General features: G+C 38.1%; 3 protein-coding genes across 6 annotated transcripts in view; 2 read left to right on the top strand and 1 right to left on the bottom strand.

Annotated features, from left to right (window-relative positions):
- The window catches only part of LOC144665190 (uncharacterized), a 34,067-nt gene extending 26,166 nt beyond the window's left edge, over positions 1-7,901 (bottom strand). Inside the window, exons 1-3 of one of the 4 annotated variants that reach the window (XM_078526370.1) lie at positions 5,055-5,207; positions 4,714-4,773; positions 2,358-2,417 (exon numbers count right to left, since the gene is read on the bottom strand). In XM_078526370.1, the coding sequence (XP_078382496.1) occupies positions 2,358-2,417; positions 4,714-4,773; positions 5,055-5,109 (175 nt within the window). In that variant the 5' untranslated portion in view covers positions 5,110-5,207. Of the gene's footprint in view, positions 1-2,357; positions 2,418-2,729; positions 2,870-4,713; positions 4,774-5,054; positions 5,208-7,850 lie in introns of those variants that run through there. The other 3 variants (XM_078526374.1, XM_078526373.1, XM_078526372.1) reach the window with 3 other exon arrangements.
- Positions 7,902-16,372: 8,471 nt separating this feature from the next.
- On the top strand, positions 16,373-18,628 carry LOC144666539 (uncharacterized). Its single transcript, XM_078527959.1, has 2 exons — positions 16,373-16,800; positions 18,284-18,628. Exons 1-2 carry the CDS (start codon positions 16,654-16,656, stop codon positions 18,626-18,628), a joined length of 492 nt encoding a protein of 163 aa, XP_078384085.1. The 5' UTR covers positions 16,373-16,653.
- A 1,529-nt stretch (positions 18,629-20,157) lies between these two features.
- On the top strand, positions 20,158-21,814 carry LOC144666537 (uncharacterized). Its single transcript, XM_078527958.1, has one exon. The coding sequence runs from the start codon at positions 20,159-20,161 to the stop codon at positions 21,812-21,814; it is 1,656 nt and encodes a 551-aa protein (XP_078384084.1). The 5' UTR covers position 20,158.
- Positions 21,815-27,627: the final 5,813 nt, after the last annotated feature.

The raw sequence follows: 27,627 nt of genomic DNA, 5'->3' as shown, positions 1-27,627 counted from the left end.
TTTTACGATTTCTAGACTGAGGCAGTTTTGAATAGCTTCTAGACAAACACTTTTCACAGTTTCTAGACTGAGACAGTTTTCCATAGTTTCTGTACTTGCACAGTTTTCACAGTTTCCAGACTGAGACAGGTTTGCATAGTTTCTTGACTGAGTTTCTGAGTTTCTAGTTTCTGAGTTTCTAGACAACGGCAGTTTCGCATAGTTTCTCGACTGGTACAGTTTTCACAGTTTCTTGACTGAAGCAGTTTTGCATAGTTTCTTGACTTGCACAGTTTCAACAGCTTCTAGACTGAGGCAAATTCGCATAGTTCCTAGACTTGCACAGTTTTCACAGTTTCTAGACTGAGGCAGTTTTCACAGTTTCTAGACTGAAGCAGTTTTGCATAGTTTCTAGACTTGCACAGTTTCAACAGCTTCTAGACTGAGGCAAATTCGCATAGTTCCTAGACTTGCACAGTTTTCACAGTTTCTAGACTGAAACAGATATGCATAGTTTCTTGACTGGTGCAGTTTTCCCAGTTTCTAGACTTGCACAGTTTTCACAGTGTCTAGACTGAGGCAATTTTGCATAGTTTCTTGACTGGTAGAGTTTTCACAGTTTCTAGAATGACGTTGTTTTGCACAGTTTCTTGACTGGTGCAGTTTTCACAGTTCCTTAACTGAGCTAGTTCTCATAGTTTCGTGACGGACGCAGTTTTCACAGATATAACTAAGACAGTTGACACTTGTTTCATAATTTCTTGACTTAGGCAGTTTTTATGGTTCTTTACAGGCGCAGATTTGACGGTTTCTAGACTAACGCAGTTTTCAAAGTTCCTTGATTGAAGTAGTTTTCATATTTTCATCACTGACGCAGTTTTCACAGTTTAAAAACTAACTCAGTTTCCACAGTTTCTTGACTGAGGTAGATTTTATAGTTTCTAGACTCGCAGTTTTAACAGTTTCTTTGCTGAGAAAGTTTCCACTGTTTCTAGTCTGACGCAGTCTATTCACAGCACAGTGTCTTGAAGATCTTGACTAAAGCAGTTTTCCTAGTTTCTAGACTGACGCAGTTTTCACAGTTTTTAGACTGACGCAGTTTTCACAGTTTTTAGACTGACGCAGTTTTCACAGTTTTTAGAATGGCGCAGTTTTCACAGTTTTTAGACTGACTCATTTTCACAGTTCCTTGATCACAGTTTCTTGATTTACCCAGTTTTCATAGTTTCTAGACTTAGGCAGTTTTCACAGTTTCTTTACTAAAGCAATTTTTACAGTTTCTTGACTGAGATAGTTTCATAGTTTTATCACCGACGCCGTTTTCTCGGTTTCTAGACTGAAGCAGTTCTCAAATTGTCTGTGCAGAGGCAGTTTTCGTAGTTTCTAGACAGATGCAGTTCTCCCAGTTTCTAGATTGACGCAGCTTTCACAGTTTTTTGACTGAGACAGTTGTTATACTTTCTAAATTTTCGCAGTTTTTACAGTTTCTTTACTGAGACAGTTTTCATAGTTTCTTGGCTGGTGCAGTTTTCACAGTTTCTTATCTGAGGCAGTTTTCATAGTTTCTTGGCTGGTGCAGTTTTCACAGTTTCTAGACTGACGCAATTTTTACAGTTTCTTGAGTGTCCCAGTTTTAACAGATTCTAAGCTAATACAGTTTTCACAGTTTCTTGACTGACGCACTTTTCACTGTTTCTAGACTAACGCAGTTTTCACAGTTTTAGATTAAGACAGTTTTCACAGTTTCTAGACTTACGCAGTTGTCACAGCTACTAAACTGAGGCAGTTTTCATTATGTTTAGACTGACGCGTATTTCATAGTTTCTAGACTGACAGAGTTTTGACAGTTTCTTGACTGACTTATAGTTTCTTAACTGACGCATTTTTCATAGTTTCTAGACTGACGCAGTTGTTACAGTTTCTAGACAGAGGCAATTTTCACAGTTTCTAAACTGAAGCAGTTTTTACTTTTTCTAGACCGACGCAGTTTCCACAGTAACTTGATTCGTTAAATTTACGCAGTATACAGATACGTAACTTCAATACCTTTACAATCCACTCGTATTTAAGTTGGTGCAATATTTTAGATTCATTTATTTTCCACAATATCAAGAATAGCATATTCCACTCGTATTTAAGTTGACTCAATTTTTAGACTTTTGAGTTTTTGCACAATTTTCACTCTGTTACTAAACGAAATTTCACAGTTTTAAGCTCTCTAGATTGCCACAGGCTTTCTTTTTCAATTTGACGAATACCACTTTATATCATTTTTTTATGCCATGAAATTCATTTTCCAAAAATGCGTTTGCAACATCATTAAGTTTTGTTTCGTTTTGTTTTGTGTTTAATTTGAAGAAAAGCGACAATGTACTTACCAGTACTTTGTGCGTCGTTTTCCAGAACTGAACGAGTCTGTTTGGAATCTGTTTGCAAAGCTAAAGGAATAAAAAGAAAAATGGTGTTAACCACTCTTAAGTTGCCAAAAATGCTAAAGAGTGTTAAAACGAATGTTCACACAACTATGGCCAGTGACGTACAGATTTAACAAATTTTTCTCAAAAAAAAAATCGAAGACAAGTAATAACCCCGAATATTGATCGAGCCGCGGTCAAAATGTTTTCAATTTTAACAGAGTTAAACCTTTTTTCTCAGATCAAGGAACGGATGATTTAAGCTCAAACAGAACAACATCTCAGCGTACCAGAGAGGTTACAGGCAAAATTTTACATAAATATAGCTATCAATACCTGATATATCAGCTAAGCAACTGAGGAGCATGAGATGAAATATAATATACTTCATCTCAGTAGAAATCGACAAATTCAATAAGTATTATCCAACAGCAGAAAATATGCCCGCGACGTGGTAAGTATAGTGTTTCACTCAGTGTCCGTACTGCCACTTACCAAAAAAACGACAGTTTTCGAGTAATGTATGCGTTTAGCAAAACGCGATTGAACGAGAAACGAAACCAGGAAGTACATACGTGTCTTGTTTGTGAACAATAGCAGCGACAATGGTTCATTTTACTTTCTAGGCCTTTACCAAAGAACGTCCGGAAATTTTTTACAAATAGAACCTAGATTGATGGGAGGAGTATTTTTTTAATCTCAAATAAACGAAAATATTGTCATTCAGTTCGCTTCCAATCATACCCGCTTGCTTTTCGATATTCTTTTATACGTGGCTTTTAGATAGTTCAGGTTATTTGTTTTGACTACAAGGTGAAAGGTTGTTCCTGCATGGCTTGGAAAATAGAAAAGAAAGCGTCGGTATAAGTGACAGCTAGATCAGCTTGACGTTGCATAATTTTGTAAACAATATAGTTAAGTTTTACTTGCTTTAAGACAGGTTATGGAGTTAACTTTTATAGTGTTAATTAGACTGACGCAATTTTCACTGTAATATTTTCAATCTAGCGCAATCCATAAGTTTTTAGCCTGATCCAAATTCGACAGTACTTATACATGTACAGTTTCCAATGTATTTTGATATTCTATGTATTATATATTTCTTTTTAGCCCGTCGCTATTTTATTATATTTCCGGACCTGTGTTATTTCCTCAATATTCAGGCTGGCGCAATTCTCGCCGAATTTAAACCAGAGCTATTTAAACACTATTTAATTCAACTTGAGCAATTTATGGAGTATTAATCCTAGCGTAATCTTAGCCCAGGGGTTATTACTCGCGCAATGTTCACAATGTTAAAATTTGCGCAATTGTGACAGTGTTTAGAAGCTTGCTTAAATCAAATATTGGTATGATTCTCGCAATCTTACTCTTGTTAAAACGGAGAAAAGCTCAACAGCAAAAAAACGTGCTCATGTTCAGCATAATTTAGGCTTGTACAATTTCCATAGTATTTACACTCGAGTATTTTTACGGTATTAATTCTCCTGCACCTTACATAGTCTTCATGATTCAAATGTTCTACAGCTTTAAAACTGGCGCAATATCCATAGAACTTTTCTGGTGTCTAATTCAATGAAATTTTCACATTAATCGACTGTCGTGATTTCCTCCCTTTTTTAGAGTTGCCATATACAGTATATAGAATTACGATCTTACCATGTAATTTAGACTCAAGTTCCACAGTGTCTAAATTCACGCAAATTCTACAGTTTTAAGATTCGTTCAATTTTCCCTTTTAACCCCCCCTTTTTTCCCCCTTTTTTTTCCCGTTCACTTCCCCCCGGCTTTTTTGTGGGCAAATATAAAATATTATCTGTATCGGCGCAAATTTTAAAAATAATTTTCAGTTTCGCTCTTTTTATACAGTTTTTAAACAGTTCCTGCAATTCTTATTCTTTCGCCATTTCCACGGTATGGACACTCTGGTAATTTTTGCAGTAACCGGACTGATACAGTTTCCACAGTGTTAAACGCTGTCACAAACTCCGCGATATTTTAGACTAGCGCAATTTCCACAGAAAATACTGTCACTTAATTTCTACAAAATGTGACTCACAGAGTGCTATATTTCTTCGATATTTAGAATCGCGTAGTTACCACAGTGTAAATATATAAGCTGTCTTAGCGGTCACAATTTTTGCAATTATACAATTCTTTCGTTATTTCATTTTGGATTCTTTTTAGATTGAACGAAATTTCGGTTTCATTTAAACGCATTTGTCACAACCCTGGGCATTTTGACTTCGAAAATTTTTAATTAGCTAGAATCGTTTTGTTTCGTGTTTAATTCAATATAGAAAGCTGATAATTTGCTTACCAGTGCTATGCGCGTCGTTTTCCAGTACTGTGCGATTTAGCTTGGATGTAGTTGTCAAAGCTGAAAGAACAAAAAAGAAAAACATTGCTAGCCACCATCAATTTGTCACTGACGCTATATCTGGTAGAACGCATTTTCTATGAAATATGGCCAGTTACACAAAGATTTATTAAATCTTTGTTGAAAATTTCAAAGATAGGGTCGGGTTTTTGAATTGAAATGTAGTCGCAATATTTGACTTTAACTTGATTGATCGATTTTTACAGTTCAAGAAGAACATGCTCAAACAGAACAACATACAGGATTAGACGATACCACAGTGAGTAAAAAGATATCATTACCTGATATATCAGCAAGACAACCGAGGAGCATAAGATGAAATAATATATATTTCATATCGATAGAAATCGACACATTCAATAAGTCTTATCCAACTGCAGCAAAAATGAGGTAACGTCGAAAGTAGAGTGTCTCACTGAGTGTTCGAATTGCTACTAACCCAAAGAACGACAATTTTCGAGTAATGCATGCGTTAAACAAAACGCGTTAGGACGAGGAAGGAAACCGGGAAGTACATACGTGTCCAACTTGTGAACAATCAACAATGTTTTGTTTACTTTCTATGTCTTTACTGAAGACATTCAGCAATGTTTTTACGGAAAATAGACCCTATATTGATCGCGGGAATACATTTTTTTCTTTCAAATAAACGGAGACGGAGTCAATAACTTCGCTTTCTTTTGTATCCACTAGCTTTTTTTACTTTATTTTATACGCGGCTTTAACAAAGCACGGAATTTTTGTTTTGACTACAAGAAGAAAAATCGTTTCTGCATGCATTGTTAAATAGAAAAGAAAGTGTCGAGATGAGTGACAGCTACATCCGCTAGATTTTGCATAATTGCGACTGCTTTCGTCCTCTTGAATTTGTAAACAATAAAGTTTAGTTTTCCCTCTATGGCGCTATATTCGTAAAGGCCGAAATTAACAATATGCCTGGGAATGATGGAACACTTTCCCCCTGTACACTATCGGTAAATGCTTTACCACTTGCATACCAAACCATACCAAGTCATACAGTGTAACAACAGTAACCGGCTTTCCATTCAAGAGCGAAATATATTTGTTTCACGCGCAAATCCGATTTTTTGGAAGTGATAACTGTTTTCAGAAATTGCTACGATAGTGGCAAAAGAACATCCTAAACCGGCTGGTCGGATATTTATTAACACGAAATCTTATACACTTCTGTATGACCGGGTAATTATAACCGCGTTCTGTTTTTATTTCTTTGTCTAAATCTAACAACGATAAATTGTTTGAGGAAAGTATAGTATTAGATTCTTCTATTCTACATCCTGAAAAGTCTACGTATACCGAAGGAAAGTACATTCTCGGTCTTTTCACGCAATATGTTTCGTATTAATACATTTTCCTGTGATATAAGTTTTAGCTTTCGTCTCAGTTTTTTTGACTTTATTTGTTAGAAACAACCTACAATTTTAAACTATTCAAGTGGCTAGTTAGATAAGAAAGATAAATAATATACAGAAGAAATATAGCAAACTGGTCGTTGTTTTTTGTCCGCATGAGTTCTTAAATCACCAATGAATCCATTGCTGATAAATTCGCTGCCATTTGAGAGTTTATTTGATTCATTCAATAGCGAAGTGCGCGATTTAAAAAAATAAACTGCATATAACCCCCACGAGGCTTAGAAAACATCAGCGTCTTCTAAAAGAAATAGAAGGAAGCTAGTTGAAGTTGTCGTTTTATGAAAGTGATTAAGGAACACCGGCTGTTTTAGAAAGTGTTTTAGGGAAATCGTCCACCATTTCGGTTTGTTTGTCTAAGTCTTATCGGAGTCGTGGCGTCAATCGCGCGCTTTGCTATTAGTGATTTCCGAAAAGAGTCGACCGAAATATCATTGCGCGTTCACAAGAAAAAAAATAATATCACGCTTCTCCGTTTAGTTTTTAAGAGAGGAACGTTTTATTTTCTGTTTAGCGTGAGACATTTTATTTCCGTAATATTTTTTTTAATCGACGGATTCGTTTGTGTTTAATTGCTGTTACACATTGTTAACCAATAAATAAAAGAAACGATTGCAGAACATTTTTTTATGTATATAAAAGCGTTGAATGAGCCATTTTGTTGCGACAACTAGCACGGTAAAAAGAAATAAAACATCATTAGTAAATGATGCTAAACAAATGCTGAAATATTCAAATGATGAAGAAAGCAGGACAATTAAAATCGCATATCGGATTAATAAACTGATTTATTGATAAACCAGTAAAAAGTTAAAAAAAGAATGTTTAACTCTAGCTCTGTTGGCTCTCAATCGCGGAGCACGCGGACAACTTCAGAAAAACATAACTGATGTGTTTATTTTAGAAGCGAGTTTACACAACAACCGGAAATCGAGTACTGGTAAACACATCAATTTTCTAGTCAATCGACAATGGTAGTTAAATTTTATTAATTACCATCGCCTTTTTTAAGCTTTGTTCTAGAACTAGCTATGGCGAACAATAATGGCCATCTTCGACTGAGCGAACTACTAAACTTACTGAACTTGTAGTCAATTACGACGCTCGCTCACTCGTGTCTTCACTAATTTATTTTGTTTTTGTGAAGCTCCTAATTTTTGTTTTGACTTCATGGAACAAGGACTGTTCTGCATGGGCAGTAAAACAGAAAAGAAAATGTTGCAATGAGTGACAGTTGACCCACTAAAAATTTGCATAACGACACAAAGGAACTAAAAATTGAAAAATCTTTGGGTTTCTGTGCATGTGTGTCTTAGAGCTTTAAAACATGCAGATCAGTCTTACTTAACTTACTGCGACGTGCAATTATGTTGAAAGTTTAATAAGAAGTGTTGCTAATGTTATGATTAATAATTACTTTGATCACAAGGTTAGAAAGATTTTATCGAGCGACATCATTACCGTTATGTTTACTCGGTGCATTGCCAAAATTAATGATCAGATGTTTTGATATTCGTGGAATCGTGCCGGTGATTTAAAGATTATTCCCAGTCCATACTGCGCAATCGCCGCCTGCGATGTTTACGAGTCTCACAACCTGAAGAATGTTTACTAGCGACAATAAAAATTGCAGGACAAACTTACCTTTTTCTTCTTTATTAACGCACGCCAGATATGCTTGCAAAACAATTATAACGAGTAAAAGAAGCTGGGCGCTATTTCAAACCGACGTTTCAGCTCCTTGGGAATTTTCGAACGAAACGATCCGTAATAGCGGATCAAGAAACCTTCATGTACGCTATCACTGAACAACACTAGTGTAACATTTTAACAAATACAATACAAAAATGAAAACAAACCCCGAGTCTGCGCAGTACTGACTGGAAATCATCTTTAATACGGCGTAAGGGGCTCGGAACTGAAACGAGGCATTTAAAACACCAAAAGTGACTGTTTAACAAAGTAAAGCCTAAAGAGAAGGCATAGAATTATATAGCATTGTTATTAGCAAAGGCACAGACTCTGAAGATTAAATCTCAACCCGTGATTGCATCTTACGCGCTACCTTCACTCTCGTTTCCTAATCAGTTATTATAAACACATGTTAGATCAAAATTATGCTTCGCCAGCACAAGACAGGCGCTGCGTCGTAGGCAGTTTTCCAAGCTACAACTTCATTTATTTCATCACGGAAGTACATTTCAATTTTAAACGTGTAATTTTGATTGGTTACATTATTGAGTATTTTACTACACAAATTGTTAATTCAATTCATACTAAACGAACACAAAATAAACAACAAAAGGGACTATTTGCCTCTTGAGTACAAGTAAACATATCCCAAGGGAAGGATACTGAATAAGATCGAAATTACCATAACTCGCAGTAACTTTAACTTTTACGTTCAAATTTATCAGTTTCTTACAGATGTTTATTTGGAATCTAACATATACTAGATTCTTACAGTTGTGCACTCTGTTGCACATCTTAAATAATAAATTAAAGTGATAAAAATGGTTCCCTGGCGATACGTTTACTGGAAATAAAAATTGATTGTAGTTTTGCGTTAACTCTAAACGTTTCCCCACCGGAACATATCAACCGCTCTTGAGTTTCGGGATGAGGAAGGAACGCCGAGTTGTTCCTCCGCCACCGCGAAAAACCGCTGGAGGTGGGACATTGGTTATACCGGCAAAGAGCAGTACCTGAAATTAAGTATGTGTGCGCCATCTCTAATTCAATGATCACGACAAAGTAAACTTAACACGTTAGTTTTAACTTAACGTGTGTTAAATTCGACAGGGACAAATTTTAGCGGGCTGACTAAATTTAGCGATTTTGGCCCAACACGCTAAAATCGCTAAAAATTAGTAATAGCTAACAATAGTAACCTAAGCGAAAGACGTAAACAAAAGTGCTGATCCTGGCAAATAATATTCATATAAATGAAGTAAAATATGTTGAGTAGCTCTTTAAAACTAGCCAACCTTGGAACATATTTACACTAAGAATTGAAGTTATCTTCAAGTAAGTTAAAACTTTACTCACAAAAGGCGGCTGTGTCAGTTGCTAGAAATAATGCTTATTTAAAACTATCTTTGTCACTCATGGTTTTTGCAAAAAGTTACTGTGGCGCTTGCAGCGACTGGGCCAAAAATAAATCAAAACAAAACAAACTTCTACAGTTCAGACGAATGTCCACTTTTGGAAATGTTTTGATCCGCAGATCAAAACAAACAGTTATCCAATCATTGCTCGAATTTGGAGTCACATGATGCGAGGCCTGTTGACATAAAATATTCCTGCTGGCTCTGTCGATCGAAATCTAGAACAGCGAAGTGTACAGAACTCGAATTCGAATGAAACAAGCTTCGTTCTATTAACTAAGCGGAAATTCACAGCTTACAGAAAGAAGAAAATATGCCATTGACCTCTCTTGGACAGGAATAGGTAAAGCGGAGATGAGCGCTTGCATTTTAAATGTTTTTCTGTCGCGCGCTATGCCCGGCATAACACTAAGCACTTGGTTTTGGTAAATTAAAAGAACTGAGCTATGAACTCCGCTTTTAAAATAAGATACTCTCGCAGTTTACGCCACATCATGCAAGGATTTAAGCATCCTGGGCCTTACTTTATTCACGGCTTGCAGAAAGAAAAAAATATGCCGTTGATCTCTCTTGGCCGAGAGTGAGTAAAGCGGAAACGAACGTTTTCCGTCGCGCGCTATGTACATATCAGTGACACACTAAGCACTTGGTTTGGTAAATTAACAGGAGCTATGAACTCCGATTTTCAGATAAGATACTCTCACAATTATCCCGGGCATTAGCTTGGCGGCGTCTCGAAATCAAAAATGAAATGCGATGTTGTAAACTGACATGAAAACATTTACAGTTGGTATCGTGCCAGAACTGACCGGTCTAATAAATTGATAGTCGAAAGGTTTGCATAAGCCGTTAAACTTATTACTTGTTTTCTACGAATTAAACGAAAAAGTAAGTAGCTTCTTTGAAGCCACATGAATATTTGGCGCAACTGAGTCAAGAAAATAGAACACGCGTCGAAGGAAGCGACACATTACAGTGGCATTACATGGCTGCAAATCAAACAGCCTGGCTTGGCAACACAGTAAAAATATTAGAAAAGAAAAATCCTTCGCGGCAGCTCATAATCTGCTGGTCTTGTAGTGAAAACATAAAGTAAGCTGTACTGAGTTTTATCTTGCAATAAAAATGAGTCACAACAAACCTTTCTAACATATTATTTCATCAACAAATAGGCGTCAAAAGGTGTCAAACTCTGCTTCGCAAAATAGCTGGCCAGGAAATCCTCAACCTCAACTCGAAGGCTAGCTCAATCAATTGAAAACATCATGGCATTTGGAGCTCCTTATAAACATAAAAACAAGACCGTCAGAACTCCTAGCTGGTTAGCATTAAGTTGACTACACTGAAATGAACGAACATATAGACTAATACATAATTTGACTGAAGTCTCCTTCGCCTTCACTGGCATGGCGCAATCACTCAGCTCGCCAGGGTTCTCATTCCTTCCATGTTTTTCTAACTCCAGGTTATCAAGAAATTGAATCTAATCGAGAAAATAATTTCCTTCGCTTCAGACGAGTCCATGCTTGGTTTCTTTTGCCAGATACCCTTCCATTTAATACATTTCAATGTGCTTTTGCGCTGTTCAGTCGCGCGTCGACCTTCGGTCCAAAAAAACAGGAAAAAACAAAGCTCGCATCCTGTTTTGAGATTGGGCACGACCATGTCTGAGTGAAGACGTGCCTTCGAAGCTCCGCTAGACCCAAACAATTTTTTTTTTTTGTATGGATAGAACAAAAAGGGAAAGAGAAAGCAGTAATTCAAGCGATAGAGACAGTGAAACAGCTTCCCCGGTTGATAAGAAGAAAAAGGACGAGAAATTCGAGACAGAGAGCGAAGAAGTGTTTACACGTGGAGTCTCCAATATGGCGTTGTCGGACGACATAGGCGTGAACATAAAACATATTCTTCAGAAGCTAGAGAAACTCGACAGTATGGAAACTATGTTGAACAAGGCATTAAGCAAAGTAGCAGCAGTGGAAACCCATGTCAATGAACTGGCGCTCAAAGTTGAAGCGTTGGACTCTAAGAGCCGTGTTGCTGATAAATCTGTGGAAGAGCTGACTGCGAGTGTTGATTTCATCTCGAAGATGTGCGAAGATGCTACACATAGGCAAAAGGAAGATAGCGAGAAACATAAAGCCGAGTTGGCCCGCTTGTCCAAACAAATGTCATATTTGGAGGCTTACTCAAGAAGAGAAAACCTTCTCTTCGAGGGAATCCATGAAGCCCCTAATGAAGATGGACGCGAAGACACTGCCGCCGTCTTACGCTCATTCATGGAAACTGTTTTGAATGTTGAGAAGCCCGACACGATTGAATTTCAGAGGGTCCACCGCCTTGGAAAGAAAACCTCGAAAGGACCGCGAGTAATAATTGCCAGATTTCTCCGGTATAGCGACAGGCAACGAATTGCGAGCCTGGGGAAATATCTTCGTGATAAAGAAATTTATATCTACCCCGATCTTCCAAAGTCAATCCAAGAAGCAAGACGACGTCAAATGTCAAAGCTGAAAGAAGCAAGGAAGGCGGGACAATCGGCCTACTTCAGTCAAAGTAAACCGGATATGCTTTACATCGATGGAAAGTTCGTTCCTGAGTAACTCCCGTACTTTAAGGTTTTTCTCTCTAATCAAATACAAGAACATTTGATGAAGCTTGGACCTTCTCTTCAGGTATTCAACTGTCGTTTAATACTGCTTTTAGTTACACCAATATTGAATTCAGTGATGCGATTGGAATGGGCTGAAGAGCTTCATGGACGAATAGATTATTAGTTTAATCATTCCGTATTTGTGTGTATGTTTATTTTATTTTAAAATATGGTTTACGTTTTGTTTTTGTTACCTTTATTTTAGGCTAACTTATGTTGCGCATATTATGTTAATTATATTTTTTTATGGTGCGATGTTACATAACCTTTTCTTTATAAGTTGTTATGCGGTAATTAGGTGTTGGTATTCGAGGTGCTAGGCTAGTTCTATTGACAAAGAAAACATAGAAAATGACAACAAATTTTAAAATGGTTTCTTTAAATGTTCGGGGTTTGCGTTCCTCCGATAAGCGAAAAGCGATACTTTTATGGATAACAAAACAAAAAGCTGTTGTTGCTTTCCTGCAGGAAACATATAGCACAATTGAGGATGAACAATTTTGGAGAACACAATGGAAAGGCAAGATGTTGTTCTCGCACGGCTCAAATCACAGCAAAGGCACCATAATTCTAGTGAAACAAAACTTAGAATTCGAACATAAAACAGTTTTTTGTGACCCTAGCGGTCGCTTCATATTTCTAGAAGCCGTTGTGCAGGGGAAGCTTTTTTTATTTGTAAATATTTATGCTCCCAACAAAGTTCATGAACAAGAAGTGTTTTTCAAAAAGATCAGAAGCAAAATTGAAAGCTATGATTTCGATCCTAATAGAAAAGTTATAATGGGAGGTGACTTCAATATCTTTTTCGATGAGAATTTGGATTGCTTCGGTGGCAATCGAAAAATCAAAGATAGGAGCGTTAATGAAATTAAAGATATGATGTCAGAAAATGATTTAATAGATATATGGAGAATCCGTCACCCAGATGATAAACGCTTCACATGGAGACAAAAAACGCCGCTTATTCAACGTAGATTAGATTTCTGGCTTGTAAGCGATTCGTGCCAAGAAGAAGTTCTTGCTACAGACGTGATACCCGCAATAAAATCAGATCATTCAGCAATTTCTCTTCATTTCAAAAGCATAACAAATTATGATAGGGGACCATCCTACTGGAGGTTTAATTCGAGTCTGGCGGACGACCCTGTATACGCCGAATTTTTAAAAAATTCGTACCCTAGTTGGCTAGATGAGTATAGGGATACTACAGATAAAAGACTGTTATGGGACATAATCAAATATCGAATACGAAAGGAAACGATTAGTTATAGCAAGCGTAAAGCTAGAGACCGTCGTGATAAGTTATCTGAACTTGAAAAAAGCGTGAAAGAATGGGAAGAAAAGTGTAATGAGTTACCAACGGCTGAGAATCTTGCGAAACTTGAGGAGCAAAAAATAGAATATGAAGCTATGTATGATTATATAACACAAGGTGCTATGATTCGATCTCGCGCTAGATGGTATGAAAAAGGGGAGAAAAGTAACAGCTATTTTCTGCGACTTGAAAACTTTAATCATAACAAATCCTGCATAAGGAAAATAAAACAAGACGACGGAAATGTCATTACGGAACCTGCTGTTATTTTAAACCAGCTAAAGTCCTTCTATTCCACCTTATACCAAAACAACGGGGCGGATATTGATCAGGGCTGTGCTAAAATCTTCTTAGGAAACCCTGACATACCAAAACTAGACAAGGAAATGCAGATGAAGTGTGAGGGGAAATTAACTTTCAATGAATGTTATCGTTCGCTACTGAGTTTTCAAAATGGTAAAGCACCCGGAAACGATGGCTTGACAGTCGAATTCTACAAAGCTTTTTGGCCAGTTATAGGGAATCTGGTAGTGGGCTGCTTGAATGCAGCGCATGAGCATGGAGAATTATCAACGTCACAAAAAATGGCTATTATTAAATTAATTGAAAAGAAAGATAAGGACAAGATGTATATAGCAAATTGGAGGCCTATCTCCTTAATAAATGTCGATGTCAAGATTGCGTCTAAGGCTTTAGCGAAGAGATTGGAATGCATTTTGCCTTTCATAATACACAGGAATCAAAATGCCTATGTCAAGGGCCGACTGATCTCCGATAGCACGAGAATTATTGATGACATCATGTCTTATACCAAAGTTAATGACTTAAGTGGACTGCTTGTCGCGATCGATTTCGAGAAGGCGTTTGACTCTCTTGACTGGGCTTTTTTAAATAAGGCCCTACTGGCTTTCAATTTCGGTGAATCTTTTATCAAGTGGGTAAGCACATTTTATTGTAACATTAAAAGCTGTGTTACAAACAACGGCTTCTCCTCCGTTCATTTTGACGTCAAGCGAGGAGTTAGGCAAGGTGACCCTTTGTCTCCGTACCTCTTCATTATTGCTCTCGAGATACTTGCTATAAATATTAGAAGCAGTAAAAATATTAAAGGCTTTAAACTTTCAGATAACGAAGAAATTAAGTTAACCATTTTCGCTGATGATCTGACGACTTTCTTGAAAGATAAACAATCTTTCGAAAATCTTTTAAAAATGTTGCGAGATTTTGGATGCTGCTCAGGCCTTAAAGTAAATAACGGTAAATTAGAGGCTCTCCATCTTGGCGACTCGTCCATAAAGCTTGATATCGGTATTAAAAATATGGATAAACCTTTAAAGATACTTGGCATCTTTTTCTCATATGATAAGAAGCAAGCCGTTAAATTAAATTTTGATTCAATCCTGGATTCGCTGAAAAAGACTCTTAAGTGCGACTTCCTAGAATTATCAACCAGACATCGGTACAAATGGAATGCACGTCTTCGCTCATATTTTGTCCATAGATAGGTCCTGGTGAGAAACTAAACGGACCGTAGTTAGTTTTACCTAATACATTTTCCTTTCGTTGAAATATGTCAAAAAAGATTTCGCCCCAATTGGGCTCAAAATCCACTTCCGGTTTGACTGATTTTTTTGAAAATTTGATCGCCTCGCGCATTTTACTGCCGCTGTTTATGGATCTTTCAATAGTATTTATATTCTCTTTAGGTCTTGATTGTATAACTGAGCGAAAAATAAAACAGTTCGAGATTAATTTTGAGCCTAGAATGGGGATAAAATGATAGGCAAAATTTGCAATTGGGTCGCGAGCGAAATTATGCAGTAAAACTTTGCCATTTTTTTCTATGTGCGATAACTTAAAATAACGTGAATATACATTTTATGGGTTAAAGAGACACCCATCTGATAGGATATCGTAAGAAATCTCTGGGTAAAAGTTTTTAAGTGGCCCGCTTTGGCCTGTACTTATTATTAATTTCGCCGAAAATCTGCCGTTTTAGCGTGACAGGAATCACGTGACAAGGCTAGTAAAGCGCGAGGGAAATTATCTTTTTGAAACAAATACTTTCAAACAACCCAAGTATAAAAACGGTCATGTGCTGAACTCTTTGAAAAGGTAAAAGCAATAAGAGATTTTCCCTTTACCCGTTTTGAAATAATTGCGTGATCTTAACACGCTCTTTATCACAACATGCTAGACGGCCCGTCAGTAAGGTTTAACCTAGCGAAATTCTGTGTTAGTAGTTTTAAGCTGTTATCGAAGCTGTTAACCCCTCGATCATTTTCAAAAGCCGGTCGTATAAATAGAAAGCATTCTCAGTTCAATTATAAAACGTAACAACGAGTCAATATTGTTTGGTTTATTTCTTTACGTGATCTGAAGGGAACTAGCAAATAATTAAATTATAAGTATTTGCTGCTTGAGTGCAATGATGTTGATTTTGTTCGTTGATGCGTTGTTGTTTCTTTTTGTATCAGATTGCCGATATTTTTCCAATTATTATCCTATAAGCGAAGCAAAAATGTAAAGCAAAAAAATGTTGGTTAGAATTATTTACTAACAGGTATCAACACTGAAGGTATTACTGAGGACTATAAAAACCTTTATGGTATAAGATCGAACAGAAAACATACAATTGCCTTATAGCTTTTTAAGTTATATTCAGTGTTCTACGTTTTTTGCCTGAATAGTACATTTCAATGAACTGAAACTTCGAAAATGATTAGCGCCAGAATTCAACGCAATATTTGGATCAGTCCTAAATAGATTTAACTTGCGATAAGCAAATTGTTAAATTAAATTAATTGTTAAATTAAGTTTGAAAACACGTCCTTATCCGACAATTCCTCACTTCAGTAAACACGACTCTTCGAACAAGATGAATGCTTGTTGTTCTTTTAAGTCATAAGTTGGTGGTCAGTGCTCCTTTGATCGCAGAGACAGAAAGCAGTCAACGGAGATCGTCCCACTTTTATCGTGCACTAAAAATGTAGCACAACACAAGTCACTCTTTCAATTCCATGATGTGGAAAGTGAAATTGAGTTAATACTTGCTCGTGCGGCGATGTTTAACGCTCCACAAAATGTCGACGTGATGACTGTTTGCCCATCACATCGCTCATCCCTTGGTCTCGGCTGGACAAGAGGAACCGAAAGATGTAGGGTCCCTCAAGATATATCTCTACATAAAATGGTGAGAGGAAAATATCCAAAAGCCGAAAGAGGGGTAAACAAGACCTTCTCGAAGTTAATTCTCAAAAGAACGGGACATTTGGTTCCCGTTGGATCAGGTATATATCGACTTCTCACTCGTGTTATCGCTTCTTGTCTTATACAATACGTCTGATAGTTTTCCTTCTGTTTGCATAAGGTATGTGCAGATCATGCAGGGAAATTTTGAGTTCAGCGTCCGAAGAAGAGAAGTTGTCAAAATTAGCAGCAAAGAACTCGCCTCCACTTGTCGACATAGATAACAAGGAAGAAGAAGTTGTTAGTCAAATGAAAGAGTTGACATTCAGGGTAAGAAAACTGTGACAATGATAAGCCTTTACTTAAAAGAAATCCATGGCGTTTTAAGCAAGTGTAAAATTTATTTATTCCGGACAACAATGCGAAAATATATATAACAGGCATGCACAGCACCTCTTGGGGGTGGGGGAAAGGGATACTTGGGATTTCGAGTGACGGGGATGATCGAATGGGGGACACAATCAAACCTAGGGCTTCCTTATCCTTAAAAGTTTCAGAATTAAAGGAGTAATGGTGTAACACAAAGAAAAAATGAAACAATTCACGATTAAGCATCAGAACATGTAAAGAGCCTGTTTACATGAAAGATTTGTTTTTAATTCAGCCCTCTTGTTATGATCTACAGTCAACTCTCACCTTACGGACACCCCGCTATAGCGGACACTCGATATTACGGACAAAATTCAGATCCCCGCCGAAAGAGGTTTGACTGTAAATGACTCCCGCTATTACAGACTCTTGCCCGACCGCCCCCCCCCCCCTGAGGGGGGTTACTCCCTCTTATGGTATAAAGGAGGAGGCTTCGCCCGAAAGGGGTACCTTTTTCATGCTTCAGGTATATATAAAAGGGTAGGGATTTCACAAGTTTTGGTACATGAAAGGGTAAAGACATCGCTCATTTAGGTTTTTAAAAGGGTCTTCAATTTAAATAATTATATTGAACAAACGCACCTTATAGCTTTATTTTTAAAATTTATTAAAAGCCATGTAAAACTGACATCTAGAATTCCTGTTTTAGGCATATGTCATGCATGTGTTTTTTTGGTATATGAAAGGGGTACCTTTTTTCAGTAAAAGGTATACAAAAGGGGTGCGTTTCCTGTCAATATGGTATATAAAAGGGTACTTTTTTGAGTAGCCCCCTTGGGATTTTCGCTATACCGAGCACTGAACGACGCCCCGAGCGTGTCCAGTAAAACGAGAGTTAACTCTACGTGGCAATAACATTTTGTAAAACGTAAATGTTGTTTTATAGTGGTCATGCACTTAGCTTCGAGATTGTCACTTTGTAAGTCTAGAAAATTTCAAACCCGAAAGTGTTCTCGCTGGGCTCAGCACAGAAATCCTTTGACAAATTTTCTAACAATGCCCCAGCAACACTTGATGTGCAGTGTTATTGTCAGCCTTCGGTATGGGTACAGCGATATACACTTACTTGAAAAACATGAAAAATGAAAAGATAAGTTTGACCTAATGACTAATCGTTTGCTTGCTTGATTGATTGATTGACTGATGGATAATCTGACTGATTGATATGATGGCTCCAGTGTAACCACGTGACCAATATAATTTCACAGAAATGTTTCAGCCGCCTCATTTTGATCGATTACTAAAGAAGGTTCAATCCCCCGCCATTCCGGTTGATCATAGGTTTATGAATATTGGTCTTCATGTAGTTGTACGCGGCATTGCGCTTAGGGGCGTAAAATAGTAAAGTGGATTTATTTAAATTATCTCCCATTGCGTTTTTTAGGAAATCAGTACAGTAACAGACCAAAGTCATTTCACGAGTACCCCATTTACAGAGGCGAGGTCAAGCATGTTTTCACAAGCCGATACCCCTTTTGGAAGTCTGTATTTGCCTTCAGATACCGAAAGTCTTGATGACACCTGCCAAGACAGAACTCCTGTCGACAGGTCAAGATCTGCACTGAATGATTTTCTTGCGTCAAGAGACATAAGTCCTATTCGATCTTCTTTAAGGACAACCTGGGATGACGTCGGCGAAAGAACCAAACGTTACTATGTAAAGAAGGCGAGTGAGGCTGTAGCCGCCTCATTGGAAGTTATAGCTGGCGAAGATTCTGATAAATTGTGAGACAAACTGGTCTCTTCAAAGGCAATGAATCAGCATTTTCCCTCAACATCCTTAGAAACAGAAAAAGTCGATTCTGTTTTACTGGAATCTTTAGCAGAATGCTACAACAGTGCTACCCAGTGGGATACGCGTCGTCAGATATTGTCTATCATGGTTGACAAGATCAGCTTTAAGTCTCTTCAAAGGTGGATTCCAAACCTCACACAGTATCGATTCAAGATTGCCAGACAGCACCTGCTGATCCATGGTAGAGGCTCTCCTGTTCCTAAACCTATCCAGAAGAGAATGTACGTTTCCCCGGAAATGGTTGACCACTTTATTTGTTTCATAACCAGTCAGCACATCATTCAAGATTTACCATTTGGACAGAAAAACCTTTCTTTGAGTTCCGGTGAAGTGATCGCAGTACCCAATGTTATCAGGATGATGATTCCAGAACGTATAGCACAGCAATATCAAGAGTACTGCAAGGAGTCAGGCATAACCTGCTTGAGCCGAAGCTCTTTGCTTCGAATTCTTGACGTCTGTTCTGCCTCCGTGAGGAAATCCTTACAAGGACTGGACTACATCACTGCTTCTGGCGCGAAAGCGTTTGAGGAACTTGAAATTGTGGCTGAGCGACTGGGTGAGCTTGGAATGGGTATGTCCTGGGCGAAACAAAGAAAGGAGCAACTGAAATTGGCCAAGCGTTACCTGAAAAGTGACTTCACGGTAAGGACAACAAATAACCCTTAAAACATTGCAACCGGGGGGGGGGGGATACTTCCTATAATGGCCTATACGGGGAGGCTCCGCCCTTTTTCAGGCTTCAGGTATATAAAAGGGTAGGGATTTCACAAGTTAAGGTATATGAAAGGGTGAGAAAATCTGTCATTTAGGTGTTTAAAAGGGCCTTTAATTAAAATATTTCGAACAGACGCAACTTATGGCTGTATCATTTAATTTCTTTTAGCGCTGCATGAAGTGACAATACAACTTCCTGTTTTAAGTTTATGTGATGTCATGTAGGTATATGAAAGGGGTACCTTTTTCAATAAAAGGTTAATGAAAGGGGTGCCTTTTCTGTCAAAATGGTATATAAAAGGTTAAGGGGTCGGATCTCAGGGCGGAGCATCCCCGTATAAAACTTTTTGGAGTACCCCCCCCCCCCCGGGCATTGCAACAGCTTTGAGACTAACACGTGCTTGTTTTTATAGCGTAATTTCTCATACGATCCTCTTTGATTTTTTAAGGTACATGTTTCTGAGTCGTCGACTGTCCCAGACCATTGTAGATGTTTTGCGCTCAGTGATGCCAAATGTTCCGAATACCAGGGAGAATGTAGTCATATCCATGATGGGGTGTGTGATCGTTGCAGCCTGGTGGAGGTGAGCATTGGAGAAATAGAAGACGCCCTTAAGCTAATTGCAACAGAAAGCGAAGAAATGGACGAGTTGTCCTTTAACACTGAACAAGCAAGGCGTAGCATCAGTGCCTGGAAAGCTCACCTTCTTCGTGCAGTTTAACCAAGATGAGGCCAGAGTCGATGTAATGGAAATGTTAGAGGAAAATTCTGTTTTCTTGGTCCAAGATTGGGCCATGAAGTTTCTTCCCAGAAAGTATAGAGAAAGTCAAAGCGACTGGTTTGCCAAGCGAGGGATACCTTGGCACATCACAGTGGCACTACAGCAGCGACCAAACCGACAAATCGAGACGATGGCATTCGTGCACATTTTTCAAGCTTGCGACCAGGACAGTCACTCAGTGCTTGGCATAATGGCGGATGTTCTCACAAAGTTAAAGATTGGTATGCCAAACCTTGAATCAGTATTCTACAGACAGGACAACGCGGGGTGCTATCACTGTGCTTCGACCATTGTTGGTGCTAAAGTGGTAGCAGATAAAGCCGGTGTTACCTTAAAGAGAATGGATTTTTCAGATCCACAAGGTGGCAAGGGAGCATGTGACCGAAAAGCGGCGACCATTAAATCCCACATGCAAATCTACCTCAATGAAGGCAATGACATAGAAAATGCTGCTCAAATGAAGGCTGCCATCGAGTCTTTTGGTGGAGTTCCTGGTGTAGTTGTCACCTTGGCAGAAACGCCTCAGTTGCAAACGCAGAAAGCCGTCACATGGGAAGGTGTTAGTTTTGTTAACAACATCCAGTATGAAGGCGATTGTTTGAGGGTGTGGAGGGCATACGGAATTGGCCAGGGAAAATTAATTCCTTGGAGCAAATTCCAGGTGACTGATAGCGATGGCGAACGTCACTTGATTGTCGATATCGGCACTGATAATGAAAGGAGCACTCATTTGCCATTTGTCGATTTGAAACCTCGGAAGGTTAAATGCCCTGCAGAAGTTACCTCGTCTGACGGCGATGATGACGGAAGTGCCAGCGACGAGGGAAACGCCAATTCTGGATTGTTTTCTTGTCCTGAAGAAGGTTGCATCATGACATATCAAAGATACTCCAGTCTTGAGCAACACCTTCAATGTGGAAAGCACAAACGTGCTTTGGAACAGGAGACACTTCTGGACAGAGCAATGCTAAGATATGCCTATGAGCTTGAAAAGGGTGGATCCAAAGTCGAGGAACTAGGCGATGTGGCGTGCCTCGGAAAAGATAGCAGTTGTGATGCTCAAAATCCTTCTATGTCCATGGGCTGGGCGCTCAAGAGTTCCTTTGTTGGGAAAAGGTTCAATTCCAATCAAAAAGATTACCTCATTAAGAAATTTGAGATAGGGCAAACAACTGGAAGAAAGCTTGACCCGGCCACTGTGTCCAAAGAAATGAGGACTGCCAAAGATACCAATGGCAATCGTCTGTTCACATTCAGCGAATTCCTGACAACGCAGCAAATCCGGGGCTTTTTTTCCAGACTGGCTGCCAAACGAAGTGTTGATGTTGTGACCGAGGAAGACGAGGAAGAAGAGATCTGTGCACGCCATGAAGAAGCGTTAAGTGAGATGCGCAGAGATGTGTCCAATTTAGTAGCTCTTCAGCATCCCATTATGCATGACACTTATAACATCTGCGAGCTTGCCTCCAGTGGCAAACTTGCAGCTACTTTTCGTGTTACCGTTTTGCGCGACATCTGCATCTTTCTAGGCATTGATGTTTCAAATGTCACGATAACCCGCAAGAAGCCTTACATCGATAAGCTTCAAGAGGTGGTGGAGTCTTGTACCTGCTACAAGTGAAAGCCTACAAAGAAGCCGCATTTTCTCCGTCCAATGTTAAAGTATTGACAAATACGTTATCTCATCATTTAAAGAAGACCATTTTGTAACAGTATTAAGTATTAAGTAGAAGCTTTCTCGTTGTCTTTAAAATAGTTAAAACTATTAGCACCCTGCTCCACACTCCTTTCAGATATTTTATCTTCCACAATCTGGTTGCCTTGACCCCACCCGGCTCCAGCCTTGTTTAAAAAGTACAAACTTTCAAGCTAAGCCCTGCTTAAAACAGGCTTAGAGCGTTAGAGGGGGGGGGGGCTTTCACAATGAAATATCACCCAAATGCGTCAGGAAACGCTATGTGTAGACAGCAAAAGGGGAACAAAGGGGACGCCAAAGAAGCGGTGAAGAAGGTGGGCCTTTCCCTTCCTATAAGAGGGATGGGATGTGGAGTCTAGTAGGTACTGCTAAAAAAAGCTATTTTTGTCCGCTTTATCAACAGCGAGGTAACGTGGCTACAAATATAATGTGTTTTTAATATGAAAGACTTATTGGCAATATCTAGCGATATTGGTGCTTCCCATGTTATGATCATGATAACTTGACCCAAAAGAATCCTTACATCGATAAGCTTCAAGGGGTAATGAAGTCTGGTACCTGCTTCAAGTGAAAACCAGCAAAGTTCGTGCTTTACATACACGTAGGTTTTCGCAATATTTTAAAACTCCGCTCTGTAAGCCCTTTAAAACACCCCCCCCCCCCCCCCGTCCTTCCCGGCCACTGATATGCCACAGGCTCGTTACAATAATCCCACCTACGAATTTGTAGAAAAGTTTTGCATTTAAAACAATGTTGATTTCCTTATGGAACTGAAACCGCTTTATGTGGACAGCAGGATGGGAGGTGGGCATTTGAATCTAGTTGGCACTGATTTTAGGTGAAAGTAGAGTTGAAAATACTTGGCAATTTTCAGTGATCTATACTAGAACAGAAATATTACTAGATCTAAAAATATCCCTACAATGATCATGCATGAACAAAAGGAGTGAAAGAAGGGACATCTATAAAAGTATGCCTAGAAAGGCATACTTTGTTTCCAATATTCCCGGAATATTGTGTGCTAATCCATGTTACCTTTTATAGTTTATTCCGTGCCAAAGCTAAACGCTGTGAATTCTCTATCTAGCCAAAAGATTTGAACTGCTAGCAGATCCTTTTATAATACTTTCATATCGTTGTAAGTGACAGTTAATTTCACCATAAAAGTTGTAACAAATTGAAGTGTGAGAAACCATTGTAAGTTGTTTAGTTACGCTATTAAATCTGCCAAGTATAAAAGGAGCGACAAAAATTGTCATTTCCCTTGTAGCAGAACGCCCTGGTCACAAACTCTGTCATAAGTGGTGCAATAGGAAAGAAAAAAATCCTAACTAAGCCCTTTTGAATTCTTCTGAATTACTTTAATGAAAAGTAGACAAAGCACGTACATTTGCCTGGTTCTGAATTTCAGCTGAAGAACACTTAACAGCACAGCCACTCGCGATATTGGTATAAAACAAGTAAAAGTTTCCTTTCCATTTACATTTGGCATGTGACATCTATCTTTTTCGTGTATTTTAAAATGATTAGATTATTTAAAATACAGGAAATCGTGAAACTGTCAGCGGGTATTGTGACAAGCAGTGTCACGCAATTATTTACATTTTTTCTGATTTACGGCAAAACTAGTGATAAACAAAGGCCAAAGCGGGCCACTAAAAACCTTTCCCCCAGAGATTTTTTTAAATATACTATTAGATTAATGTCTAGTTAACCCATAAAAATTGTTTTTACGATATTTTAGGTTATCGCACATAGAAAAAAATGGCAGAGTTTTACTGCATAATTTCGCTCGCTACTCATTTGCAAATTTTGCCTTTGGATTTATCCCCGTTTCAGGCTAAAAATAAATCTCGATTTGTTTTATTTTTCGCTCAGTCATACACGAAATACCTAAAGACATTATAAATGTTATTGAAATATCAATAAACAGCTGCAGTATAACGCACGAGGCGATCAAACGTTCAATAAAATCAGTCAAACCGGAAGTTGTTTTTGGGCCCAATTTGGGGCAAAATCTTTTTTTGCATATTTCTACGAAAGAAAGCTATATTAGGAAAAACTAACTGCAGTCCGTTTAGTTTCTCACTAGGGCCTATCTATGGGCAAAATATGAGCGAAATCGATTTTTCCAATTTGTGCCAGGGTAAGGCGATATTAGTCGATTTTTGGAGAAAGCCGCACTTAATCTGTGGAAGTGGAGACATTTAACCATTCTTGGAAGAATTCAAATTATAAAATCGTTTGCTATCCCTAAATTCCTGTATAGAGCGTCGCAGTTACCTTTTCCAGATGACGTTATCAAGAGAGCGAATACGATCATCTACGAATTTATTTGGAAGGGTAAAGACAAAGTGAAAAGACGTGCTTTGATTAATAATATTGAGAACGGTGGATTAAGAATGATACATTTAGAATCCCTTATTCAAGCACAGAAGATATCCTTTTTGAAACGGTACTCTGATCCGGAAGATGGTGCCGAATGGAAACATGTTCTCAACTTTTTCCTACAGCCTGTGGGAGGCCCATACCTCTTAACATGCAATTTTGATCCAAGTTCTTTGAAAATTGCTATCCCCCCATTTTATAACGAATGTTTGACCTTATGGTCAAAATTAAATAGTTCAATGCCTGAAACAAGTGATGAAATTTTAAACGAAATAATTTGGAATAATAAACACATCTGTATAAATAATAAATCATGTTTTATTAGCGAACTGATGGATATAGGTATAAACAAAATTGGTGACATGATTAAACTGGATGGGACATGTAAATTTTTGACATGGAATGATTTGCATAACAAAGGTCTTAAAATGAAAAACTTTCTTTTGTGGCAAGGTCTAATCGATGCAATACCAGTTAAATGGAAACAAGCTATTAAGTCCATGACAGGTCCTTATATCTTGAACTCGGATTCAAATGAATCCACTTTAACTATTAATTCAGTTAAAGTACCCACATCAAAAGTAAATTCCAAAAAACTGTATGGGAGTCTGGTCTCAAGGGTTTGTGTAAAACCAACAGCACAAAGGAAATTCGATGAAATGTTCCCTGACCCTAAGCGTGATTGGAGTAAAATATACAGCTTGCCTTTCCAGGTTGCGTTAGATGCGCACACAAGAGAATTTCAATACAAAGTGGTTAATAGAATCTTATTTACAAATTCTAAATTGTGTAAGTTTGGCTTGGTGGAGTCGCCTTTGTGCACCTTTTGTGGAGAGGAGGAAGAAACCCCTGAACATTTGTTTGCATTATGTTCTTATTCTAGTGCCTTTTGGAATGAAATTTTCAACTGGCTGCAACAGTGTGTCACTGGAATTAGTGTTCATTTGTCAGAAGTAGTCAATGTTATACTTGGTTTGCCTGATCTCGAGGAACATTTTATGGCTGTAAACCACATAGTTCTTGTGGCAAAACAAACAATTGTACTTTGTAGGAAGAGATCTACTAATCCCAGTTTGAATGTCTTCCATGCTCTACTAAGGAAAACTATTAAAATAGAAGAATTTATTGCTAAGCAGAAAAATAAATTGCACCTCCATTTAGTTAAATGGGAAAATTTTTTAGATAAACTTATTTGAAGTAAATGTATGCAACGTCTGCCATTTTTCGTTTTTTTTTTTTTTTGAATTTATTATTTTTTGTTTGTTTGTTTTGTTTTTGTTATTTTTGTTATTTTTTTGTTATTTATTTATTTATTTATTTATTTATTTAGCATAACTGTTTCCAGAGTAATTGTAGTAGTATTTCAAAATTAAAAATTGTAACTGTAGTGCACCCGTAACTATGTATTTTTTCAAAGTGTAATTGTACTTCAAACTTCTGTATCTGTATCTATATCTGTGCTTGTAACTGTATATTTAATTTAATAAAGTATTAAATTATAAAAAAAAAAGTAGCTTCTTTGAAGCCACATGAATATTTGGCGCAACTGAGTCAAGAAAATAGAACACGCGTCGAAGGAAGCGACACATTACAGTGGCATTACATGGCTGCAAATCAAACAGCCTGGCTTGGCAACACAGTAAAAATATTAGAAAAGAAAAATCCTTCGCGGCAGCTCATAATCTGCTGGTCTTGTAGTGAAAACATAAAGTAAGCTGTACTGAGTTTTATCTTGCAATAAAAATGAGTCACAACAAACCTTTCTAACATATTATTTCATCAACAAATAGGCGTCAAAAGGTGTCAAACTCTGCTTCGCAAAATAGCTGGCCAGGAAATCCTCAACCTCAACTCGAAGGCTAGCTCAATCAATTGAAAACATCATGGCATTTGGAGCTCCTTATAAACATAAAAACAAGACCGTCAGAACTCCTAGCTGGTTAGCATTAAGTTGACTACACTGAAATGAACGAACATATAGACTAATACATAATTTGACTGAAGTCTCCTTCGCCTTCACTGGCATGGCGCAATCACGCAGCTCGCCAGGGTTCTCATTCCTTCCATGTTTTTCTAACTCCAGGTTATCAAGAAATTGAATCTAATCGAGAAAATAATTTCCTTCGCTTCAGACGAGTCCATGCTTGGTTTCTTTTGCCAGATACCCTTCCATTTAATACATTTCAATGTGCGTTTGCGCTGTTCAGTCGCGCGTCGACCTTCGGTCCAAAAAAACAGGAGAAAACAAAGCTCGCATCCTGTTGTCTTTGTTGACCTTGTTGTGTCTTTAACCCGGGGTCTTTAAACACGTCCATTAGATAATCTGTGGCGATCCTGGATAGTATTTAAAGATGTTCTTTGACGCCAATTATCCATCAAGTCATCGACTGAAGCGAACGAAAAGAAGCAAAAACAGATTAGTTGTAAGCAGTCTCGTTTTGCGTAGACGATGGCTTCCAGCAAAAATCGCGGCCCATCCATCCAAATTGCGGCCCATCGCTCAGACTTCGCACAGAGCAACTAGAATAACTGTAGAACATTCCTGAATTTTTTCAAGGCTCAGAAAAAATTTCCACAAGAGATACACTGGCTTAAAGCTGAAGAAACGACCCAAAAGACAACCAAAACAAACATACGCATCGAAAGTAAATTCTAACCTCCGCGCACAAACCGCCGTGATTTTACACAATTGTCACGCATAACGCTTCTTCAATGCTTTCTTTGTGTTGTGTTACCATCTGGCAGGAAACTCACCACGGGAAAACTTGAAAAAAGACAAATATAAAATTCTAGTGGAGTCCACTCGGGAAGAATTGACAACCACCATGTTGTTACGTCACGCTATTGTTTTCCACATTTCCAAAAGTGGACATTCTCCTAGAGTGTTCTAGGCGTGTCGCTTTAAGGCGTGTGGTAACAAGGTGTTAGGGAGGTGTTACGGGTCGTCTTCGAAGGTGCAAATTAACCACGGAAAACCAAAGTTGACGGTTAACGGCGATTTATTGCTTCGATTTAAGAATAAATGATGAATGATCAACGATCAAGGATAAACGATCGTAAACTGAAAATTAACAATATAACGAAATTCTAATCAATTTAGATGAAATGTTGCGTAATTAATGGTCAAAACGCGTGCCCAAAACTACGTACTTTAAACGACAATAATGCGGCTAAAATAACAAACAAACTAAAACAAACTACATTTAAAACCCTAAACGAGCGAGATTCTAACATAACAAATGCACGATGGATACGTGTGACTGATTTACAGCCCAAAGTACTTAAGTTGCTATTCTCAATGGTGGGCGTTCACTCCATGATCCACAAAGTGTTTGATCCAATTTACTCAT

This window comes from Oculina patagonica, chromosome 9 (assembly GCF_052425735.1).
Source record: "Oculina patagonica isolate OP01 chromosome 9, crgOcupat, whole genome shotgun sequence".
NCBI classification, from domain to species: Eukaryota; Metazoa; Cnidaria; class Anthozoa; order Scleractinia; family Oculinidae; genus Oculina; species Oculina patagonica.
Note: the sequence above shows the minus strand (reverse complement) of the source record. Positions and strands in the feature narration are given on the sequence as shown.